The sequence below is a fragment of the Sus scrofa genome, chromosome 2 (genome assembly GCF_000003025.6).
Source record: "Sus scrofa isolate TJ Tabasco breed Duroc chromosome 2, Sscrofa11.1, whole genome shotgun sequence".
Classification (NCBI taxonomy): domain Eukaryota; kingdom Metazoa; phylum Chordata; class Mammalia; order Artiodactyla; family Suidae; genus Sus; species Sus scrofa.
Genome location: NC_010444.4, coordinates 67194344 through 67216787, shown reverse-complemented (window position 1 = coordinate 67216787; position 22444 = coordinate 67194344). Strand labels below are relative to the sequence as shown.

The 22444-nt window shown below is 39.5% G+C and overlaps 2 protein-coding genes across 2 annotated transcripts; one reads left to right on the top strand and one right to left on the bottom strand.

Annotated features, from left to right (window-relative positions):
• On the top strand, window positions 12825–13796 carry LOC110259632 (olfactory receptor 7G2-like). Its single transcript, XM_021085120.1, has one exon. The coding sequence runs from the start codon at window positions 12837–12839 to the stop codon at window positions 13794–13796; it is 960 nt and encodes a 319-aa protein (XP_020940779.1). The 5' UTR covers window positions 12825–12836.
• LOC110259757 (olfactory receptor 7G2-like) lies at window positions 21265–22182 on the bottom strand. Its single transcript, XM_021085503.1, has one exon. It carries the CDS (start codon window positions 22180–22182, stop codon window positions 21265–21267), a length of 918 nt encoding a protein of 305 aa, XP_020941162.1.

Here is a 22444-nt window from a genome sequence, read left to right as displayed (position 1 = left end):
TGTATCCCTATATCTATCTATCTACCTAGTTGCTATCTATTCTTCTTTGTCTATTTTAACAGTTTTGACAGTTGACTGCCTATTTTTTTTCTGATATAACTCTCTTTTGGTAATGATTTGCCTAGAGTTTTTCCATTCTTTCATTTACAATCTATATGTGTTTGTGGATCTATAGTAAGTCTCTTATAAACAGCATATATTCACATCATGTTTATTTTTCTTCCAATCTCTGTCATTTTGATCTGACAACTTAATACACTTATTTAAAGTACCCACTAGTAAGGAGATACTTAATTATCCCCTGTAAAAATTTATTTTCTGCATGTCTAATGCCTTATTTTGTTCTTCATTTTGTCCGTTACTGCCTTATTTTTTTGTCTAGTTGATCTTTCATAGTGAAAAATTTAGATTTTGTTCTCATCACCTTTTTGGAATATTGTCCAGATAACTTTTTTTGTGGTTACCATGGACATTGCACCTAGTATGCTAAGTTTATAACAATCTAATTTAAATTCATACCTAATTTTAATTCAATCTAATTTTAGCTCAGTAGCATGCAAAACCCCTACTCTTATGTGGCTCTTTCCTTTCTTCTTTATGTTAGTGCCACAAATTAAATGTTTGTATATTATTGCCAGTAGCACAGATTTAACTTTGTGTGTGTGTGTTATTTAAATCCAATAGGAAATGAAGACAAAAAATACACTGAAAAATTTTCCCAGGCAGTTGTCTTTACCAGAAATCTTTTTTTCATACAGAATTGAATTGTTGTCTAGTGCCTTTTCATTTCAACGTGAAGCAAACCCTTAGATATTTTTCATAAAGCAGTCTTCATGGTAATGTAATCCTTCAGCTTTATTTATCTGGGTTGTGTTTTATTTCTCCATTTTTGGAAGGAAAATTTTGTCAGCTATAACATTATTGGTTGACAGGGCGGCACTTTAAATACGTCATCCCACTGCTCTCTGGCCTTCATGGTCTAATGAGAAATTGGTTGTTAATCTTGTTGAGGCTCTCCTGTATGTAATGAGTGATGTTCTCTTAATGTCTTGTATGCGAGGAGCTCCTTTCAAGATTGTTTTTCCCTTTGGCTTTGTCAGTTTGATGATAAGGTGTCTTAGTATTAATAGCTTTAAGTTACCCTTCCTGGAGTTCATTGAGCTTCTTAGATTTGTAGGTTTATCTCTTTCACCATATTTAGGACGTTTATGACCATTATTTCTTCAAATATTTTTTCCATCCCTTTCTCTTTCTTTTCTCCTTTTCGGACTTCCATAATGCATTTTTTTTTTCACTTGATGGTGTCCTGTAGGTCCCTTAGAGTCAGCTCACTTTCACTCTTTCTTTCTTTCCACTCCTGAGGGTCAATATTATAAATGTAATAGCTCTGGATATTAGAATATCCCCCAGAGTTTGCTTTTTTGGGGTAATCATTGAAGGCAGTAGTAATTTATTTGTTTAGTTACTTTCCCAAAACACATTTGCAGAGACTGCAATTCTTAATGCCTGTGGTCATTGAAATCTATTTCCTATGTTTGCTCAGCTTGTGCTTTGAAAGATCTCCTTGGATGCCAGGAGTGACACAAACAAAGAAATAATACATCTCTTTCAGTCTTTATATCTCGTATCTGTGATTCAGTACTCTTTCAACATGTATACAGGTTTGCACTACACCTAGAAATCAATGAGAAAATTGAGGATCTTTTATGGTGTTTTCTGACTGTACATCTTGCTATGGTCCTGCATGTGGCTTTCTAAATTCTCCCGTATATTTGGGTGCTTTTAAGTGTCCTAATTTCCAAAAATGTCCCCTGTTTTTGCTGTGGGGCTAACCTGTTCTATTTTAAGTTGTGATTTTAATCTTTTGCCATAGGCGCACATGGACTGTTAATTTGGTTTGCAGTGATTTTGCAAAAATGCCCACTGCTTTTGCAAAGCCTGAGTTCTAAGTTAGGCAAAACAGAGATGAGGGCTCATGTCAGTCCTTAAGATATTTCCCAGCTGAGTTAGGACAGACATATGGAATGCTTTGAGAAAAGGTATAATTTGCTTCTTCTGAGTACATAGACCAGGGCCTCAGCTGAGAACACAGGCTGTGACCATTTTAAGACTAATCTACTGCCATGCTGGGGTATGGGAGTGGGATGGAGCCAGAGCAATTAAAAGTTCCACTGGAGTTCCCGTCGTGGCACAGTGGTTAACGAATCCGACTAAGAACCATGAGGTTGTGGGTTCGATCCCTGCCCTTGCTCAGTGGCTTAACGATCCAGCCTGGCCCTGAGCTGTGGTGTGGGTTGCAGACGCGGCTCAGATCCCGCATTGCTGTGGCTCTGGCGTAGGCTGGTGGCTACAGCTCCGATTTGACCCTTAGCCTGGGAACCTCCATATGCTGTGGGAACGGCCCAAGAAATGGCAAAAAGACCAAAAAAAATTTAAATAAATAAATAAATAAAAAATTCCACAAAACTTACCTACCAGTTTAAATTGCTTTTGTTGGATTCATCATTCACTGGGTTGCCATAAATTTTTACTGTTTTCAGGAGTTCTGACAAAGTTAGTTCTGACAGTGTCTGTTGTTTTTCACTATTTCATTAAGAAGACAGGGTTTTGAGCTGCTAATCTGCCATTTTTCTCTTTTGCTGAGGTTATTCTTCCATGAACTGTCCATTCTGATTACAGGAGATACATTAGAAATTGCTGAAGATAAAAATGTAGAAACAGGGAGTTCCCATTGTGGCTCAGCCTATTATAAACCCGACTAGTATCCATGAGGATGCATGTTCCATCCCTGGCCTCATTCAGTGGGTTGAGGATCTGGACTTGCCATGAGCTGTGGTATAGGCCACAGATGTGGCTCAGATCCCAAGTTGCTGTGGCTGTGGTGCAGACTGGCAGCTGTAGCTCCAATTTGGCCCCTAGCCTGGGAACTTCCATATGCCACAGGTGCAGCCTCCACCCCCAAAAAATGTAGAAAAAGAATGCAATGGGCCATACATAGAATTGGTCTTTAGAATTTGCTTCTTAGAGAGGTCCCTTCGTGGCACAGCAGAAACAAATCCGACTAGTAACTATGAGGTTGCAGATTTGATCCCTGGCCTCATTCAGTGGGTTAAGGATCCGGGATTACTGTGAGCTGTGGTGCAGGTCGCAGTTGAGGCTTGGCTCTGGTGTTGCTGTGGCTGTGGCATAGGCCAGCAGCTGTAGCTGTGATTAGACCCCTAGCCTGGGAACCTCTGTATGCCATGGGCATGGACCTAAAAAGCATAAATATATATATATATATATTTTTTTTTTAAAGAATTTGCTTCTTAGAGTGTATTTGCTATATTATCACCTGCATTTTATAGATTATATATGTTATTCTAAAATATAGTGTAAATATTCATATAATACACTATTATTTCCGAGCCTAAATATCCTGTATGTTTTCCTTAGATTGTTGCTCTAAAGGATGTCTTTGAATGTGCTTTAGGAAAGAAAACTAGAATCCAATTACAGACGGGAACTACACCCATATGTGAAAGCTCTTGAAATGGGTATGAAAAGAAAGAGGTGGATGGAAGAGAACTGCATACTTTTGGCCTCTCAGAATGAGGGATTTAGCTGGATTTAAGTTCTTTTTTCTCAGAGCCTTATTTCTTAAGGATTTTCATGGACTTGGAATGAGAATGATAGCAGAAGAATTTGACTAGTGGACAACCTTGGTTATTGAATCCCCAAGGGCCACAGAGATTGTTAATTGTCTGCCTATAACCACCTTACTCAGGTACTTAGTCACCTTGCTCAGGTCATGAGGCAGCACATCCCAGCACATTTCCAGGGACCATCATTTTACACAACAGCCCAGTTCTTCACTCTAGGTTTTCATGCTCCCTGAGAAGAGGGCTTCCACTTAGCAGCTTTGATATCAAAGGGAGAACCAGTCCTTCTGTGTTCCTATGCTCCCAGAGAACAAGGCCTCTATTTATTTCCTTCACATCCAAGGGAGAATTGAATGTCATTTCTTTTCCTTTTTTTTTTTTTAGGGCCGTACCTGTGGCATATTGAAGTTCCCAGGCTAGGGGTCAAATCCAAGCTACAGCTGCTGGCCTACACCATAGCCACAGCAATGCGGGATCCAAGCCATATCTGCGACCTACACCACAGTCCCCAGCAACACCGGATCCTTGACCCACTGAGCAAGGCCAGAGATCAAACTAGCATCCTCATGGATACTAGCTGGGTTTCTTTCCACTGTGCCACAACAGGAACTCCCTGTGTCTCTTTATTAAACTAATAAATATTTAAAATAAAAGCAGTAGAAATAGTGTCATTTAAAAAAAAAAAACCCACCATATGCTCATGCCTGACTTCATTCCAGAATTAACCAAAGTTGACATTCTGTGAATATTTTTATTAAAAAAAATAAATAAATAATATGTATACAGAAGTCGTCCATATTGTATTCTCCTCTCTTCCTCTCCTTTTTCTAGACACACAGCATATTGAATGTAATGGTATCTCCCTATGCATGACTTTTAATTGCATTTCTATTCATAAACATATGTAAGATAAAAGGCAATAACTGTAGTACCTGTCAATTTGGAAATAAGAAATAAATTGTAATCTAACAATAAGTTGCAATGTAACAATATAATGGGATAATCTTTGGTTTTTATTGTTTTATTTGTCTTTATTTTTACTTTTTGGCCACACTTGCAGCATGAGGATTTCTCAGGTGAGGGATGGAACCCACACTACAGCAGTGACTACGCCAGATCTTTAATCACTAGGCCACCAGAGAACTCTTCTCTGATTTTTAAATTCATGAAGCTGGACTAAATATCAGCATTAATTAAAAATAAATTAAATTTCTCTAATAATTAGCGATGTGGAGCATTTTCGCATGTGCCTGCTGGCTGTCTGTATGTCTTCTTTGGAGAAAGGTCTATTTAGGTCTTCCACCCATTTTTTGATTGGGTTGTCTATTTTTTTGTTGTTGAGTTGTATGAGCTGTTTATATATTTTGGAGATTAAGCCCTTGTCAATTGCATCATTTGCAAAGATTTTCTCGCATTCTGTGGGTAAAGATACTATAAGAAAAAGAATATACATATACATACATATATATATATATATATATATGGGTGGGTCACTATGCTGTATAGCAGAAATTTACACAACACTGTAAATCAACTATAATAAAAATGGAAAAATCTATTCACAACAAAAAATAAAAAACAAATAAATTACATAAGACCACCAATTGTAAATGTTATATGCAGTATGGTTATGCTTACATAAAGCTTTTAAAATGCAAAACAATGCAATTGTTTGTGGTTTCGTAATATTAAATACAGTAAAAAGTGCAAGGGAATCATGTATGTCAATTAGCAATCAATTAAGGAATAGGAAACCATCAATGGATCTAAAAATGAAATACCCCTAATTGTTTGAATTTTACAATATCTTAAATGTGTTTCTAATATATTGTTATAGCCAATACATAAAATGTATTTAAAATTTTAAATTAAAAATTGAAATTGAAATCAGCCTTTCTGATATTACTAATTACACAGAGATACCTTTGTTTGAAACTTTAATAAAAGCCTGGAATTACATAGAAAAATAATGCTTATATCCTAAATGGCTAAAATATAGGGTGTACATCTGGCAGAAGAGGGTCAGGGATTAGCCATCATGAAATTCCCTCTTCTACCACTTTGGTCTTTAAGACACAGCCAAGCACTAGCATGACACGAAAAATATGTGTGTAATGAAGCATTTTGGATATTGATTCCCCAGGGATACACTTACTGTGAGCAGTCAGCCTGTGGCAACGTCATTTGACTGCCCGTGCCTACAAAGGCATGCTTGAACCTCCTCCCAGAGAGGATCTTTCTTCAACAGGATTCCATTGTCTCTCTTTGCCTCCCTGCCCTTTCCGAGGACAGATCTTTGGTCTCCAGTATCCAGGTGTCATGTCAAGCATCATTCTAGACTGATGCCATTCAGGTAACTTAGACTCTTAGTTGTTAATATTTTAGTAATGAGAATGGGTACTTTACTATAGATTCAGTTGTGAGAAGCAGTGAGCAGGACACATGCATGAAATATCGGAAACAATTTTTCCTGCAGGACTCCAGACAAACTGTCTTCTTGTTGACAAGTTCTCATGTTCATATTGGAATAATATTCACCCAGTTCTCAATCTGCTAAAATGAAAAGAAATTATCCTCTTGAGAAGAAATCTGCCCTGTGTCAAACGTGAAGACTCTTATAAAACAGAAACAGACTCATAGACATGAAGAAGAGACTTGTAGTCGCCAAGGGAGTTAGCGAGAGAATAGTATGGATTGGGAGTTTGGGGCTAGTAGATGCTAACTAAACATTTTTTTTTTTTCTTGTCTTTTGTCTTTTTTTGTTGTTGTTGTTGTTGTTGTTGCTATTTCTTGGGCCGCTCCCGCGGCATATGGAGGTTCCCAGGCTAGGGGTTGAATTGGAGCTGTAGCCACCGGCCTACGCCAGAGCCACAGCAACGCCGGATCGTTAACCCACTGAGCAAGGGCAGGGACCAAACCCGCAACCTCATGGTTCCTAGTTGGATTCGTTAACCACTGCGCCACAACGGGAACTCCTAACTAAACATTTACAATGGATAAGCAATGAGATCCTGCTGTACAGCACAGGGAACTATATACAGTTTCTTGGGACATACTGTGATGGAAGACAGTATGAGGAAAGAATGTATATATATGCATGACTGGGTCACTTTGCTGTACAGCAGGAATTGGCTGTAAATCAACTATATTAAAATTTATTTATTTATTATTTTATTATTTATTTATTTATTTATTTTTTCTTTTTTTTAGGGCCGCACCCACAGCATATAGAGGTTCCCAGGCTAGGGGTAGAATCCGAGCTTCAGCTCCTGGCCTAGGCCACAGCCACAGCAACGCAGGATCCAAGCTGCATCTGGGACCTACACCACAGCTCACGGCAACACTGGATCCTTAACCCACTGAGGAAGACCAGGGATCCAAGCCACATCCTCATGTTTTCTAGTCGGGCTCGTTAACCACTGAGTCGCAAAGGAACTCCTGTACTTAAATTTTAAAAGTGTAAAGTAAAAAATAAAAGCATCACTACATCACCTAAAAAGATTTACTTAAGTTCTTGTGGTGGCTGTGGGGAGCAGGTTTGGCCAGCTTTTCCATTATGTTCATTACTACTTCTTCAAACACCACTGCACAGAAGTGTGTTTGTATTATTACTGTATCTGGGCTGTGAAGACACAGGGGAGAAAGTGGAGACAGAGAATTTAGCTCATTGTCCCCCCCACAAATTTGTTTCTCTTTATAAACTTACCAAGTGTCAGAAGCTCCTGCTGTGGCACAAGGTAGTATCTAGGGAGCACGGGGAGTGGGTTTAGGATTTGGTGTTGCTGCAGCTGCAACTTAGGTCAAGACTGAGGCTCAGCTCTGATTCCCGGCCCAGGAGCTCCATATGCCACAGGGCAGCCAAATAAAATAAAATAATTTTTAAAATACCATGTATTTAATACAAGAACAGCAGAGATGTATAATAATGTTTTATTTTATTTATTAAAGTATAGCTGATTTACAGTGTTGTGTCTATTTCTGCTGTACAGCCTAGTGAGCCAGTCACATATATATACATATATATATATACGTATGTATATATATATATGTTATATATTCTTTTTTCTCATACTATCTTCCATCATGGTCTATCCCAAGAAATTGGATAAAATATGACCCTTCTTCAACTTGTTCAAAAATTTATTTTATTATTTTTTTTGTCTTTTTTTGTTGTTGTTGTTATTGTTGTTGTTGTTGCTGCTATTTCTTGGGCCACTCCCGCGGCATATGGAGGTTCCCAGGTTAGGGGTTGAATCGGAGTTGTAGCCACCGGCCTACGCCAGAGCCACAGCAACGCGGGATCCGAGCCTTGTCTGCAACCTACACCACAGCTCACGGCAACGCCGGATCGTTAACCCACTGAGCAAGGGCAGGGACCGAACCCGCAACCTCATGGTTCCTAGTCGGATTCGTTAACCACTGCGCCACGACGGGAACTCCCCAACTTGTTCAAAAATTTAAATATTGACATCCTGCTGTATGAACTTCAGTTCTTTTATATAAAGTAATAAAATAATACACATGCAAAAGTCATCTTTTCTGTTTTCCCCTTGGTTCTTGTTCTCTCCATCCTAGAGACAACATGATCTTGAATGTGACGGTACTTCCCATACATTGCTTTATATTATATGTGTGACATAAACATATATAAGATAAAGATATTAACTATAAAATCTCTCCATAGTGTAATGGAAGACTCTGTGGAAATTGAACCTCGAGGCATTAAAAACATCAACAATAAAGAAAAGATAAATTACACAAGAACACTAATTGCAAATGACTTGTAATGTATGGTCCTGATTATACAAAGCTTTCAAAATGCAGTACAGTGCAGTTATCTATGCAATAATAACACTAATTATAGTAAAAATTGCTGAAGAGTAACATATCTGAAGTTCATGTAGTGGTTTTCTTGGGAAAGGAAAATAATCAAGATTTATCAACATGTGATAAGGGATTCTCTTATACATCTGTATTATTTACTGCAATAAGAACACTTAGAGTGAGGAGTTCCTGTTGTGGCTCAGTGGTTAATGAATCCGACTGGGAACCATGTGGTTTCGGATTCGATCCCTGGCCTTGCTCAGTGGGTTAAGGATCCGGTGTTGTCATGAGCTGTGGTGTACTTTGCAGACACGACTCGGATCTGGTGTTGCTGTGGCTCTGTCGTAGGCTGGCGGCTACAGCTCCAATTTGACCCCTAGCCTGGGAACCTCCATATGCCACAGAAGCAGCCCTAGAAAAGGCAAAAAGACAAAAAAAAAAAAAAAAAAAAAAGGAAGTTCCCAGGCCAGAGATCAAACCTACAATACAGCAGTGACCCAAGCTGCTGCTCCTTAACCCGCTGTGCCACAAGGGAACTCCTATTTAAAATTTTCTAATTCTGTAGACTTTAAGTCTTGCAAAAGTTTTTCTTTAGGTTTTCACTATTTGTATTGATTTGCATATAATTCATTTTATCATTTAACACATTTAATTGCTATATATTTCCTCATGTGTTCCTGGCAAATGAATACTTATATTTGGATGTTTCCTTCATTGCTTAGCTGCATGATAAAGGTTTCCATCTGGAGTATCAGCTTGTAAACATTTCCCTGAAATTTGCAGTTGTTGTGCAAAGAATAGTCTCTCTTTCTTTGTCTTTCTTCCACCTGCTCCATCCCACTGCTTCTTTCTGAGGAGTAAAACCTATCAGGTACAGTTCATGGTGGAAGGGGTGGGAAACATAATAGGAAAAGCCAGTTCAAGAGGCCTATATGCTGAGTATTATGCTGAATGCTCTTTCTCTACTCAGTTCTCACCATTGCCACACCTTCATAATGCTTTTTTGAAAATTTTTTTAAAATTTCATTAGAGTATATTTGATTTACTGTTGTGTCAATTTCTGCTGTACAGCACAGTGACTCAGTCACACATATATATATATATTCTTTTTCACATACTATCTTTCATCATGATCTCACCCAAGAGATTGGATATAGTTCCCTATGCTGTACAATTGGACTTCACTGCTTATCCATTCTAAATATTATAGTTTGCATCCACCAACCCCAAACTCCCTGTCCATCCCTTGATGTACAGTTGATTTACTATGTGTTAATTTCTGTGGTACAGCAAAATAATTCAGTTATACATATATATTCTTTTTCATATTCTTTTCCATTATGGTTTATTACAGGATATTCATAGTGTTTTATAATAGCTCCTATTGTATAAATGAGGACACTAAATCTTCTCATACAGTTGAACAATTTTCCACATTATCAGAGAAAAGTGCTGGTCTTGGATTAAATCCAGAATGTTTGAGTCTAAATAATACACCAAATAATAAAAGCTGTCATTGCTACTCCTATCTGCTCCATGCTAGGGGGGACCACTGCTTTACAGAGATAGTCCTGGAGGGTGACTGATTATTTTTTAAGTATCGAATACCTGTCTTATCTTATATTTCTGTCTTCCAAGGACCAAAAATTATTGCTATTTTTTAGAAGCCTGTGCATTTAATTCTCTCTTCCATTTAGATGTTTTTCTTTTTCTTCTTTTCTTTAAACAATATAACACCAATCACCCTACGGAAAGAAAAACCATTAGGATGAGACAGAAAATGTCATTGACATTCGCCCAGCTTCTCTTAAAAATAAATGCTAATGGGGCTTCACTAGTGGCCTAGCAGTTAATAATTCAACATTGTCACTGCCTGTGACTCAGGTTCGATCCCTGGCCCAGGAACTCTGCATGCTGTGGGTGTGGCCAAAAAATAAATAAAAATAAAATTGGATGTATTTTCCCTAGATAGATAGCAGGTAAAGATTAACTGTTTAAAATATTTCTGGTAGGAGTTCCCGTCGTGGCTCAGTGGTTAACGAATCCAACTAGGAACCATGAGGTTGTGGGTTTGATCCCTGCCCTCGCTCAGTGAGTTAAGGATCCAGCGGTGCCATAAGCTGTGGTGTAGGTTGCAGATGCGGCTTGGATCCCACGTTGCTGCTTCTCTGGAGTAGGCCGGTGGCTACAGCTCCGTTTAGACCCCTAGCCTGGGAATCTCCATATGCCCCGGGAGCGGCCCTAGAAAAGGCAAAAAGACAAAAATAATAATAATAATAAAATAAAATATTTCTGGTAATAACGAATCACATATTCAGTCACATATTACTTGTTTTATTATCAAATTGATAGAAATCAATTGTTTTGGTTCACAAGCATTATTTTCTCAAATAAAAGAGTGACATTATCTGAGAAAAAAAGCATTAAAAATGCTAGTGCAGATGAGTTGCATTTCATGAGGGAGCCTAATGAGCTTCAGTTTACAGGCAACGTTTTCTAATCTTTGCTCAGAGGCAGAGCATACACTTGGATGGATGCCATGACCTGCTACATAATACTTCCTGGGGAGTGTTGGACATACGTTGTAGGCAAGAGAAACTTTGGAGCATTTTTCAAGATGAAAATTTTAGAAATTTAAAGGGAAATTAGAAAATCTGAGTTTGATTGGAAATGCCAATTCTGTAGCATCCAAAGGCATTCACAGTGATTAGTCGAGAGATTCAACTCAGCGGTGAGGTCATCTGAGTTCAGGCTTAATCTTTTCCACACACTGTGTACGTAGTTTCCATGACATAACCTCATCTCCCCTAAGTGTCCCCATGGATGAATGAAGCTGTGGTATAATCTGACTCTCTGTAATTTGATATGCCCTTCACATAATTTGAGGCATGCCAAGTTTCAGGCATCATACTCTACAAGATAGATTAGATAAATTCATTCTCATCCTTCTGCTCGTTTGGGCTAAGAAATAATTCTGAAGCAAATGCTATGTCTTATTCTTTTTAAATTTATCTTTATTAGGGTATAGTTGATTTACAGTGTTGAGTCAATTTCTGCTATACAGCATAGTGACCCAGTAGTACCATATATATATATACACAGATACACATATTCTTTTTTCATGTTATCTTCCATCATGGTCTATCTCAAGAGACTGAATATAGTTCCCCCTGCTATACAGTAGGACCTTATTGTTTATCCTTTCTAAATATAAGATTTTGGTTCTACTAACCCCAAACTTCTGTATTTCAGTCTTAGCACTTGGCACAAGGTTTGAAATAGAGTTGGTGACCAATAAAAAAGGGCTAATAAAGGGAATGGAAGGAAAAAAGTAAGAGAGCTCATGAGGGAAGGGAAAATTAGCCAAGGGAAAGAACTAAACATTCTCTTGGTTTCACACTATACATCCATGTTTATAAAATTTTAGCATATGTCAAATTCATCTGGAGTGTTCATTAAAACTTGGATTGCTGGCTGTTACCCCCAGAGTCTATCAGCAGTAACTCTGCGGTTGTCGCGAGACATGTTTCTACAATATTTTCTTAGCCTCTTTGTTGAAAACTCCATCTTGTCCTGCTTTACATTACCCCATATTCCTGCTTGAAAAACAGTCGCATTGCTGGTAAATGACTTAAGCTTAAGAACAAAGAGCTAAAGTCATAAGTTATTCATATGGTCAGCTGAGTGAGGACATAATACGTTGGTCTAGCCACGCTGGACCTGTGCAGGTTGGCACGCCATTTGCGCAGTGTGATATGTCCTCTTAAGAATAAGAGAAAGAGCAACCTCATGGCCCCAAGTGGTTTATGAGGGGTCGTTAGCAGAATATGCATTAGCAAACAGAACCAATGTGCAAAACTAGGCACCTGGGTTGCAGCAGATAGGCATGCTGTTTGCAGAAGCACAATGGTGATTCTCTAGAATGCTATGCATAGATAACTGATGCAAAGCTTCCTCAATGCTAATGATTGTTAAATGCCTAAAGGTCAGAATAAAAGCTTAATCAGTTACCGGCCATGTGACTTTTAAAATAATTTTAAAAAACCTGTATCCTGCACCTACAACCCCCTCCTCACTTGAGGTAATCCTAAAGAGCACAATAAAAGTAGTGTGGTTTCTTGAGGCGGGGCTCTTGATCCCTGAGACCTTGAGTCCCCTGGTTCCCACCTTTAATTAAGATAAATGTCTCTGCGTCTTGTTTTAATTTTTCCCTTAAGTTTCATAGCACCAGTTCTTCAGCCCTAACCTGCAGTGATATGAAGAATTTGCATTTTGAACAAGTTCCCAATTGAGGTTGCTGCTGCTCATCTGGGGACCATGTATTATATTTTATTCTCTTTCCATTTTCTTCCCATCAGATTCATTGGCAGCATGGAAACTAGAAATCAAACAGATGTTTCTGAATTCCTTCTTCTGGGATTGACAGATGATCCAGAACTACAACCCTTCATCTTCCTCCTGTTCCTGTCCATGTACCTGGTCACTGTCCTGGGTAACCTACTCATCATCCTGGCTGTCAGCTCTGACTCCCACCTCCACACCCCCATGTACTTCTTCCTCTCCAACCTGTCCTTCACTGACATCTGTATAAGCACAACTACAATGCCCAAAATGCTGGTAAATATCCAAGCACACAATCAGAGCATCACTTACAGAGGTTGCCTTATCCAGATATGTTTTGCCCTAGTTTTTGCCAGTTTGGAAAATTTCCTCCTTGCTGTCATGGCCTATGACCGCTATGTGGCCATCTGTTACCCCTTAAGGTACACAGTCATCATGAACCCCCAGCTCTGTGTTCTGCTGATTCTCCTCTCACTGTTCATTAGTGCTGTGATTGGCCTGCTCCATAGTCTGATGGCATTGCGGCTGTCCTTCTGCAAGGACCTGGAAATCCCTCACTTCTTCTGTGAACTCCCTCAGGTCATCAAGCTGGCTTGTTCTGATACCCTCATCAACAACATCCTGATATATTCTGTGGCTGGTCTATTTGGTGGTGTTCTTCTCTCTGGAATCATTTTCTCTTATATTCAAATTGTCTCCTCTGTTTTGAGAATGCCATCATTAGGGGCAAAGCTTAAAGCCTTTTCCACTTGTGGGTCTCACCTCTTAGTTGTATCTCTATTCTATATGACAGGTTTTGGGGTTTACATTAGTTTTATTGTTAATGACTCATCCAAGAAGTCTGCAGTGGCTTCAGTTATGTACCTTGTGGTTCCACAAATGATGAACCCTTTTATCTACAGCCTGAGAAACAGGGACATAAAGGGAGCCTTGAAAAAACTCAACAGTGGGTTACATTCTTTCCTGTGTTTGTATGATGAGGCAAAATGATAGAAATTCTGGGGCAGCTATAATTCTTCAACACCAAATTCTTCTTCAGTAGCTGGATAACAGAATTGTCAAGTTAATTTTAACTTGAAACGGAAATCTGGCTTTGATTTTTATCTAGCTCTAAGATGTGTGACACTTGATTTCAATTCTTCAAATTTAACTTCTCTGCTCAAAATCCATACGTACAGAGCCTGAGGCAAGGGTTCTGGTTTTAGCTGTTTTTCTTTTATCACTCTCTGGAGAAGGAATATTGCAGAAAGAATGGAGGTCAGGTAAAATATTGAAGTAAGGCTGTGGTCATCTCAGAGACTAGCTCTTACATGATCCATAGCAGGGCCATGTCAGTTGCACCCCAGAGTTAGGCCAATAGTAAGAGCTATGATCTTTCACTCACCTATTTAGTAATGAATTAGATTGGTCACTGGTAAACCATACCCTTCTAAAGAACAGTAGTACTACCATACTCGGTTTCATTATCTATGAAATTTGTATAATTAGTCTATACTGGTGGTTTGAGATGACTGTGATATATTTCACAGTCTGTTCTTTGGAATTAGAATCTTTGTAGAAGGATGTTTATCACAGATTATCTGGATAATCCTAAATATTATCACATGCATCTGTATAAGTCAGAAATGGAAATGACACAGAGAAAAAGAGAGGGTAATGTAATCTTGGTGACAGAAATGGGATTTATGCAGCCAGAATTTGATTTCCAATATTTGATCATTTTTCTCCAGCTTTTTTGAGGGATAATGGACATATAAATTTGTATGAGATTAAGGTAAAGAGTGTGTTGATTTGATACATTGATATAGGATTAGCTAAATTCTTCATTTCTCTCTCTCTCTCTCTCTTTTTTTTTTTTTTTTTTTTTTTAGGGGCTGCAAGTACGGCATATGTAGGTTCCCAGGCTAGGTGTTCAATCAGGACCTGTAGCCGCCAGCCTACACCACAGCCACAGCAACACCAGATCTGAGCCGTGTCTGTGATCTACACGACAGCTGACAGCAAATACCAGGTTCTTTAACCCCTCTGAGCAAGGCCAGGGATTGAACCTGCATCCTAATGGATGCCAGTCAGATTCATTTCTGCTGAGCCATGACATAAACTCTTAAATCCTTCATCTTGTCACAGAGTTAACATTTCTTTTTTGTGGTGAAAATATTTAAAGTTCACTCTCTGGGCAATATTAAAGTATATAATACAATATTGTTAGCTATAATCATCATGCTGTATCTCAGCTCCTCAGAACATATAACTGGAAGTGTGTACACTGATCAGCATCTCCCCATTTTCCCCAACCCTTTGATAACCACCATTCTACATTCTGCTTCTACGATTTTTGACTTTTTGGTGGATGGTATTTTTGCTTTTGTTGCTTGTGCTTTTGGTGTCACATCCAATGCCAAAACCAGTGTCAGAAAGTTTTTCCCTATATTTCTTTGAAGAGTTTTTATGGTTTCAGGTCTTATGTTTCAGGCTTGAATCCATGGTGAGATCATTTTTGCGAGTAGTATAACACAGCAGTTCAATTTAATTTTGCTGCATGGTGTTCCCCAAACTATCTATTCCCCACAGAGTTTTCCTGGTGCTTGTCAAATATGAGTTGAACATATACACATGGGTTTCTTTCAGGGCTCTTTGTTCTGTTCTATTGGTCCATATCTCTGTTTTTATGCCAGCACATGCTGTTATGATTACTGTAACTCGGTCATAAAAAAGAACAAAATAATGCCATTTGCAGTAACATGGATGGAACTAGAGACTCTCATACTAAGCGAAGTAAGTCAGAAAGAGAAAGACAACTACCATGTGATATCACTTATATCTGGAATCTAATATATGAACCTAACCACAGAAAAGAAACAAACTCATGGACATGGAGAACAGACCTATAGTTGCCAAGAGGGAGGGGGAGGGAGTGGGGTGGACTGAGAGTTTGGGGTTAGTAGATGCAAACTATTGCATTTGGAGTGGATAAGCAATGAGATCCTGCTGTAAAGCACAGGAAACTGTATCTGGTCACTTGTGATGGAACATGATGGAGGATAATGTGAGAAAAAGAATGTATGTATATGTATGACTGGGTCACTTTACCGTACGGCAGAAATTGACAGAACATTATAAATCAACTATAATTTCTAAAAATCTTAAAAATAAATAAATAAACATTTAAAAATAGCCTTGTAACATAGTTTGAAATCAGGAAGTGTGATGCTTCGAGCATTGTTCTTTCCCAGGAATGCTTCAGAAAGTCAAGGTCCTTGACCATTTTAATCACTTGTTTTTCTTTTTTGGCTGCCTCACAGCTCATGGAGTTCCTGGGCCAGGGATCAGATCCAAGCTATAGTTGCAACCTATGCAGCAGCTGCAGGAACCCCAGATCCTTTAACCCTCTGTGCTGTGCCAGGGATTGAATTTGTGTCCTGGCACTGCAGAGACACCACCGATTCCTGTGTGCCACAAGGGGAACTCCTTAATCATTTTTAAGTTCACAGTTTAGTGGCATTAAGTACACTCACATTGTTGTGTTACATCACCACCATCCATCCATAGAACTCTTCATCTCACAGAACTGAAATACATACCTATTAGCAAAAACACCCTATTCTCTCTTGCACCCAGATCCCGCAACCGCATTATAGTTTGTATGACTGTGAATTTGACTATTCTAGTAACCTCATGTTAGTAGAATTATACATTATTTGTCCTTTTGTGAATGGCTTATTTCTTTAGTATAATTCTCCAAGGTTCATCTGTGTTGTAACATGTATCAAAATTTTCTTTCATTCATTCTTTCTTTTTTGTGTGTGTGTGCGTGTGTGTGTGTGTTTTGTCTTTTTAGGGCTGCACCCGCGGCATATGGAGGTTCCCAGGCTAAGGATCTGATCGGAGCTATAGCTGCTGACCTACACCACAGCCATAGCAATGCCAGACCCAAGCTGCATCTTCGACCTACACCACAGCTCACAGAAACGCTGGATCCTTAACCCACTGAGCAAGGCCAGGGATTGAACCTCATGGTTCCTAGTTGGATTCATTTCCACTGCACCACGACGGGAACTCCCCAAATTTCCTTTCTTTTTAAGGCTGAATAGTCCATCCATTCATGTATATTCATGTTGCTTCCACCTTTTGGCTATTATGAATAATGCTGTTTGCCCATAGGTGTACAAATAACTGCTCAGTTCCCTTCACTCATATCTTTTGGGTTATATACAGAAGTGAAATTATTACATCATATGGTAATTCTACTTTTAAGTTTTTGAGAAAATGCCATATTGTTTTCTATAGTGGCTGCACTATTTCACATTCACACCAACAGTGCACAGGGGTTCCAGTTTCTCTATAACACTCTATTCCCAACACTTATGCCTTTCTTTTCTCTTTTTTATAGTAACCGTCCTCATGCCTGTTAGGTGGGGCTTCATTGTGGTTTTGGTTTGCATTTTCTTAGTGGTCAGTGATGTTAAGCATATTTTCACGTGCTTGTGGCCACTTGCATATCTTCTCTGATGAAAGTCTATGCAAGTACTTTACCTAAGTTTTTTTTTCTTTTCCTTTTTGCTGCACCCATGGCATGTGGAAATTCTTGGGCCAGGAGTCTAACCCACACCAGGTTGTGACTTAGAGCACAGCTGCGGCAATGCTGCATCCTTAACCCACCGTGCCACTATGGAATATCCTTTAATAAATTTTTTTTTAAATTCATGCTGTGGATGAATCTGGTAGAAAATAAGGGGTAAAAATAAAATAAAATAAAAATGAATGGTCCAAAGACTAGTAGTACCACTAACTGGGAACTTATTAGAAATGCAAGTCTAGGAGTTCCTGTCATGGCTCAGTGGAAACGAATCCGACTAGGAACCATGAGGTTCTAAGTTCGATCCCTGGCCTCACTCATTGGTTAAGGATCCAGCATTGCCGTGAGCTGTTGCGTACTTTGCAGATGCGGCTTGGATCTGGCATTGCTGTGGCTGTGATGTAGACTGGCAGCTACAGCTCCGACCCCTAGCCTGGGAACCTCCATATGCTGTGGGTGCAGCCCTCAAAAAACAAAAGACCAAAAAAAAAAAAAAAAAAGAAAAAAAGAAAAAGGAAATGCAAATCTGGGTATCCCTCTGTATTTAATCTAACAAGCCCTGGGTGAGGACCAACAACCTATGTTTTAACCAGCCCCCCAGAAGAATAGGAAATATGCTTAAGTTTGAGAATTAGTGCTTAAAAAGAAAAGAAAACTATATTGTAGATATCCAAAATCTTTCCCTCTGCCAATTTTTTCTTTCGTCATCGTCTCTCACTCTCCCTCTTTCCTCCACTCAAATTTTTGTCCCAAATTTTAATTGATCACCAATTTTTTTCATACTTGTACCAACTGCTGAGGCTGAATCAAAGGATAAAATATGGCATTCATTTCAGAAATATTTCTAGCCTCAAACAAACAGAAAGATGAGAATGAAGTTATCCACTCTCTTGTGGGGTATGGTGCCCAAACTTTGACAGGTCTCAGAATCACCTGAAAGGCTTGTCTTATTTCAGATGAGTTAGGTCATAATATCACTCATTCACCTGTGGGAACACTTAGGTAAGATAAGATTACATCACAGACATAAAGTATACAGTGTATGGCTTAAGATTGGTTCTGAGTTTGCATTGCCTTTTTTTTTTTTTTTAGGGCTGCACATATGGAAGTTCCCAAGCTAGGGGTCAAGTCAGAGCTGCATCGGCGACCTACACCACAGCTCACGGAAACACTGGATTCTTAACTCACTGAGAGATCGAGCCCTCATCCTCATGGTTACTAGTGGGGTTCATCATCACTGAGCCACACAGGAACCCCTACATTCCCTTTCTTATATCATCTTCCATCATGTTCTATTCCAAGAGATTGGATATAGTTCCCTGTGCTACATAATAGGATCTCATTGCTTATCCATTCTAAATGTAATATGCATCTACTCACCACATATTCTTTATTTTTTAATTAATGTTGATATTTAGTCCCACTTCATTAATTTTTTAATTAATTTTTATTAAGGTATTGTTGATTTATAGTGTTGAGTCAATTTTTGCAGCACAGCATAGTGACCCAGTCATATATATTCTAAATAATGTTACATTCCAACTTATTTCTCCACTCCCTAGCCGATAAATAGTGACTTTTATCCTATATATGTTTACTAATGCACATACAACCCAGAGCCATGCATCGGGATACCATCACATTCAATACGTTTTTATATCTGGGAACGAAAGAAGAGGAACAGAGGAAGATATGAAAGGAATGTCTTCTGTTTGTTATTTTGTGGCCATAGAAAAAGATCAAAGCTGATTTAGCAGAATATTGATATTTGTTCTCTTTGCTGAGAACAAATTATAAAATTTGTAATCTTTATAATGAGAATTAGGTGTACTAGGAAGACAGCCAACCGATCTTTTTCTGAACCTTCTCTTCACTGTCCTCAAGCAAAGATACAGGGACAATACGAAATCATTTCTGTACCATGGTGTGTAAAAAATCATAAGGGGAATAAGTACTTTTTTTATTAGAGATCCATGTCGGAGGCATGAATATGCGACGTAACAAAGAATGGAAAGAAAAGACTGGCACCATAAAGTGGCTGTAGAGGTCATGACCATCAGCTCTGACAGTCTCAGGACTGCAGCCTTGGGGGATTTGTGGGAGAGGCCATAGATGGCTTGAAGCAAACAACAAATTACGGCCTGGGAGGGCTAAAACATTTATGATTACTTTATGTGCTTAGGAATGACTGTCCTAGTATATCTTGCTTCCACTAAGTTTGAAGTAAAATACCGATGTATCCCCTGCACGTACAAGGAAGTAGAAAATAGTAAATAAAAACCATGAGTTGGCTCAGAGGGTTGCTATTGCGTCTTGAAGGCTGTAGCCCCCTGATCCCCACTCTTTCTCTGTCTCTTTCTTCTTATTTTGCAGCACTGCTGACTTCGGGACATGGTTGACATGCAGGCCTCGTCGATTCCATGTATTAGTGATCTCATATGATATTTGCCTTTCTCTGTCTGACTAATATCACTTAGTATGATAATCTCTAGGTCCATCCATGTTGCTGCAAATGGCATGATTTCATTCTTTTTAAGGGCAAGTGATAAAACTTATGGTTACCAAAGGGGAAATGTCGAGGTGGGAGGATGGATGAGGAGGTTGGGATTGGCATATACACACTACTATACACAGAACTGATTGGTAACAAGGACCTGTTATATGGCTCAGGGAAATCTACTCAGTACTACTCAGGACTCCTCTGTGATGGCCTATAGGGGGAAATAATCTGATAAAGAATGGATATATAGGTCTATGTATGGCTGATTCACTTTGCAGCACACCTGACGCTAACCTAACATTGTAAATCACCTACACTCCAATAAATTTATTTTTTAAAACTCTGATTCTATCATTAAAAGTTTTTAAAGCCCTGAAATTGGATTGTTGTAATGATTGAGCAACTCTGTGAATAAAGCCACTGAATTATACACTTAAAAAAAAAAAGCCACAGGGAGTTCCCATCGTGGCTCAGTGGTTAACAAACCCGACTAGGAACAATGAGGTTGCGGGTTCAATCCCTGGCCTTGCTCAGTGGGTTAAGGATCCGGCGTTGCCGTGAGCTGTGGTGTAGGTTGCAGACGCAGCTCGAATCCCGAGTTGCTGTGGCTCTGGTGTAGACCAGCGGCTACAGCTCCGATTCGACCCCTAGCCCGGGAACCTCCATATGCCTCAGGAGCAGCCCTAGAAAAGGCAAAACAAACAAACAAACAAACAAAAAGCCACGAAGGGGGAGTTCCGGTTGTGGCTCAGCAGTAACAGACGGATTAGTATCCATGAGGATGCAGGTGAGATCCCTGCCCCTGCTCGGTGGGTTAAGGATCTGGCGTTGCAGTGAGCAGTGGTGTAGGTTGCAGATGCAGCTGGTATTTGGCGTGTCTGTGGTTATGGCCGTGGCTCTGGTGTAGGCCAGCAGATGCACCTTTGATTCCACCCCTTGCCCAGGAACTTCCATATGCCACAAGTGTGGCCCTAAAAAAAAAAACACAAAGGGAAATCAAAGATCAAGCTGACCAGACCTCTTTGCTATAACCACAGAAAGAAATGAAGCAAATGTCAGAAAATTTTGTAACAGTCATTGTGTTTGATAAGGGACAAAATGTGTTCTGTCGTTTTTTTAAGGAAATCGGGAGACTAGCAGATTGAGAACTGGGTGAGTATGGGCATAACACATACATAAAATTTTTTCAACAAGAAAACAATTTGGCTGGAGTCCAGTGGGATGTTTGATTCTGATCTATCCACGCATGTACTCCTCTCATGGATTCCCTATATGAATTTGTAGCAAAACACATACTCTCGTTACAAAAAAACATCAACTAAGCCACAATGGGAACTTCCTGTTGACTCATTCTTGAAGCTCAAGCACTAGGTAGATGGCCATCAGATAAGTTTTCTCAAAGCTCTCTTTATGTCTTCATTCCTCAGGCTATAGATAAAGGGGTTCAACATTGGAGGGACCACAGTGTACATCAGTGAGGCTACTGCGGTCTTCTTGGAAGAGGGTGTAACTGCAGAACTAATGTACACCCCAAAAGCTGTCCCATAGAACAAGGATACAACTGAGAGGTGAGACCCACAGGTGGAAAAAGCTTTATATCTCCCCCCAGCTGATGGCATGCTCAGAACGGAGGAGACAATTTGAGTGTAAGAGAAAATAATCCCGAGGAGAGGAACACCACCCAATATGCTGGTCACTAAATATACCAGGATGTTATTGACGAGGGTATCAGAACAGGCCAGCTTGATGACCTGAGCAAGTTCACAGAAGAAGTGGGGGATTTCCAGGTTCTTGCAGAAGGACAATCGCAGCACCATCAGACTGTGGAGCAGAGCATCCACCATGCTAGTGACCAGGGAGAGTAGAATCAGCAGGACACAGAGACAGGAGTTCATGATGACCCTGTACCTCAGCGGATGGCAGATGGCCACATAACGGTCATAAGCCATTGCTGCCAGGAGAAAGTTTTCCAAGCCAGCAAAAAACAGGACGAAACCAACCTGGATGAGGCAGTCCATGTAACTGATGGATTTGCTTTGTCTTTGGAGGTTTGCAAGCATCTTGAGGACTGTGGTGGTGCTGAAACAGATGTCAGTGAAGGAAAGGTGGGAGAGGAAGAAGTACATGGGGGTGTGGAGGTGGGAGTCAGAGCTGATGGCCAGGATGATGAGAAGATTCCCAAGAACAGTAACCAGGTATATCGTCAGGAATAGACCAAATATGAGGGGCTGTAATTCTGTGTCCTCTGAGAGACCCAGGAGGAGAAATTCTGCTATGTCTGTTTGGTTTTCTGGTTCCATGTTGTAGATGCATCTGATGGGGGTAATACATGCTATAGGGCACATAACAGACATAGAAGAATCACTTATTCTAGAAAACTGTGATATCTATATTATAAGTTGAAGTGAATTTCCCCATGTTTCTTTGCCTTCTGCCTCTCTCTCAGTCTCTCTCACTTCCTCAACTTCCTTTCTTTCTGTCCTCTCTCTTACACTCAAAACTAACTTATTCTTTCCCACACCGTGCCAGCTAATAAGAATCTAATAGGGAATGAGGAGTTCC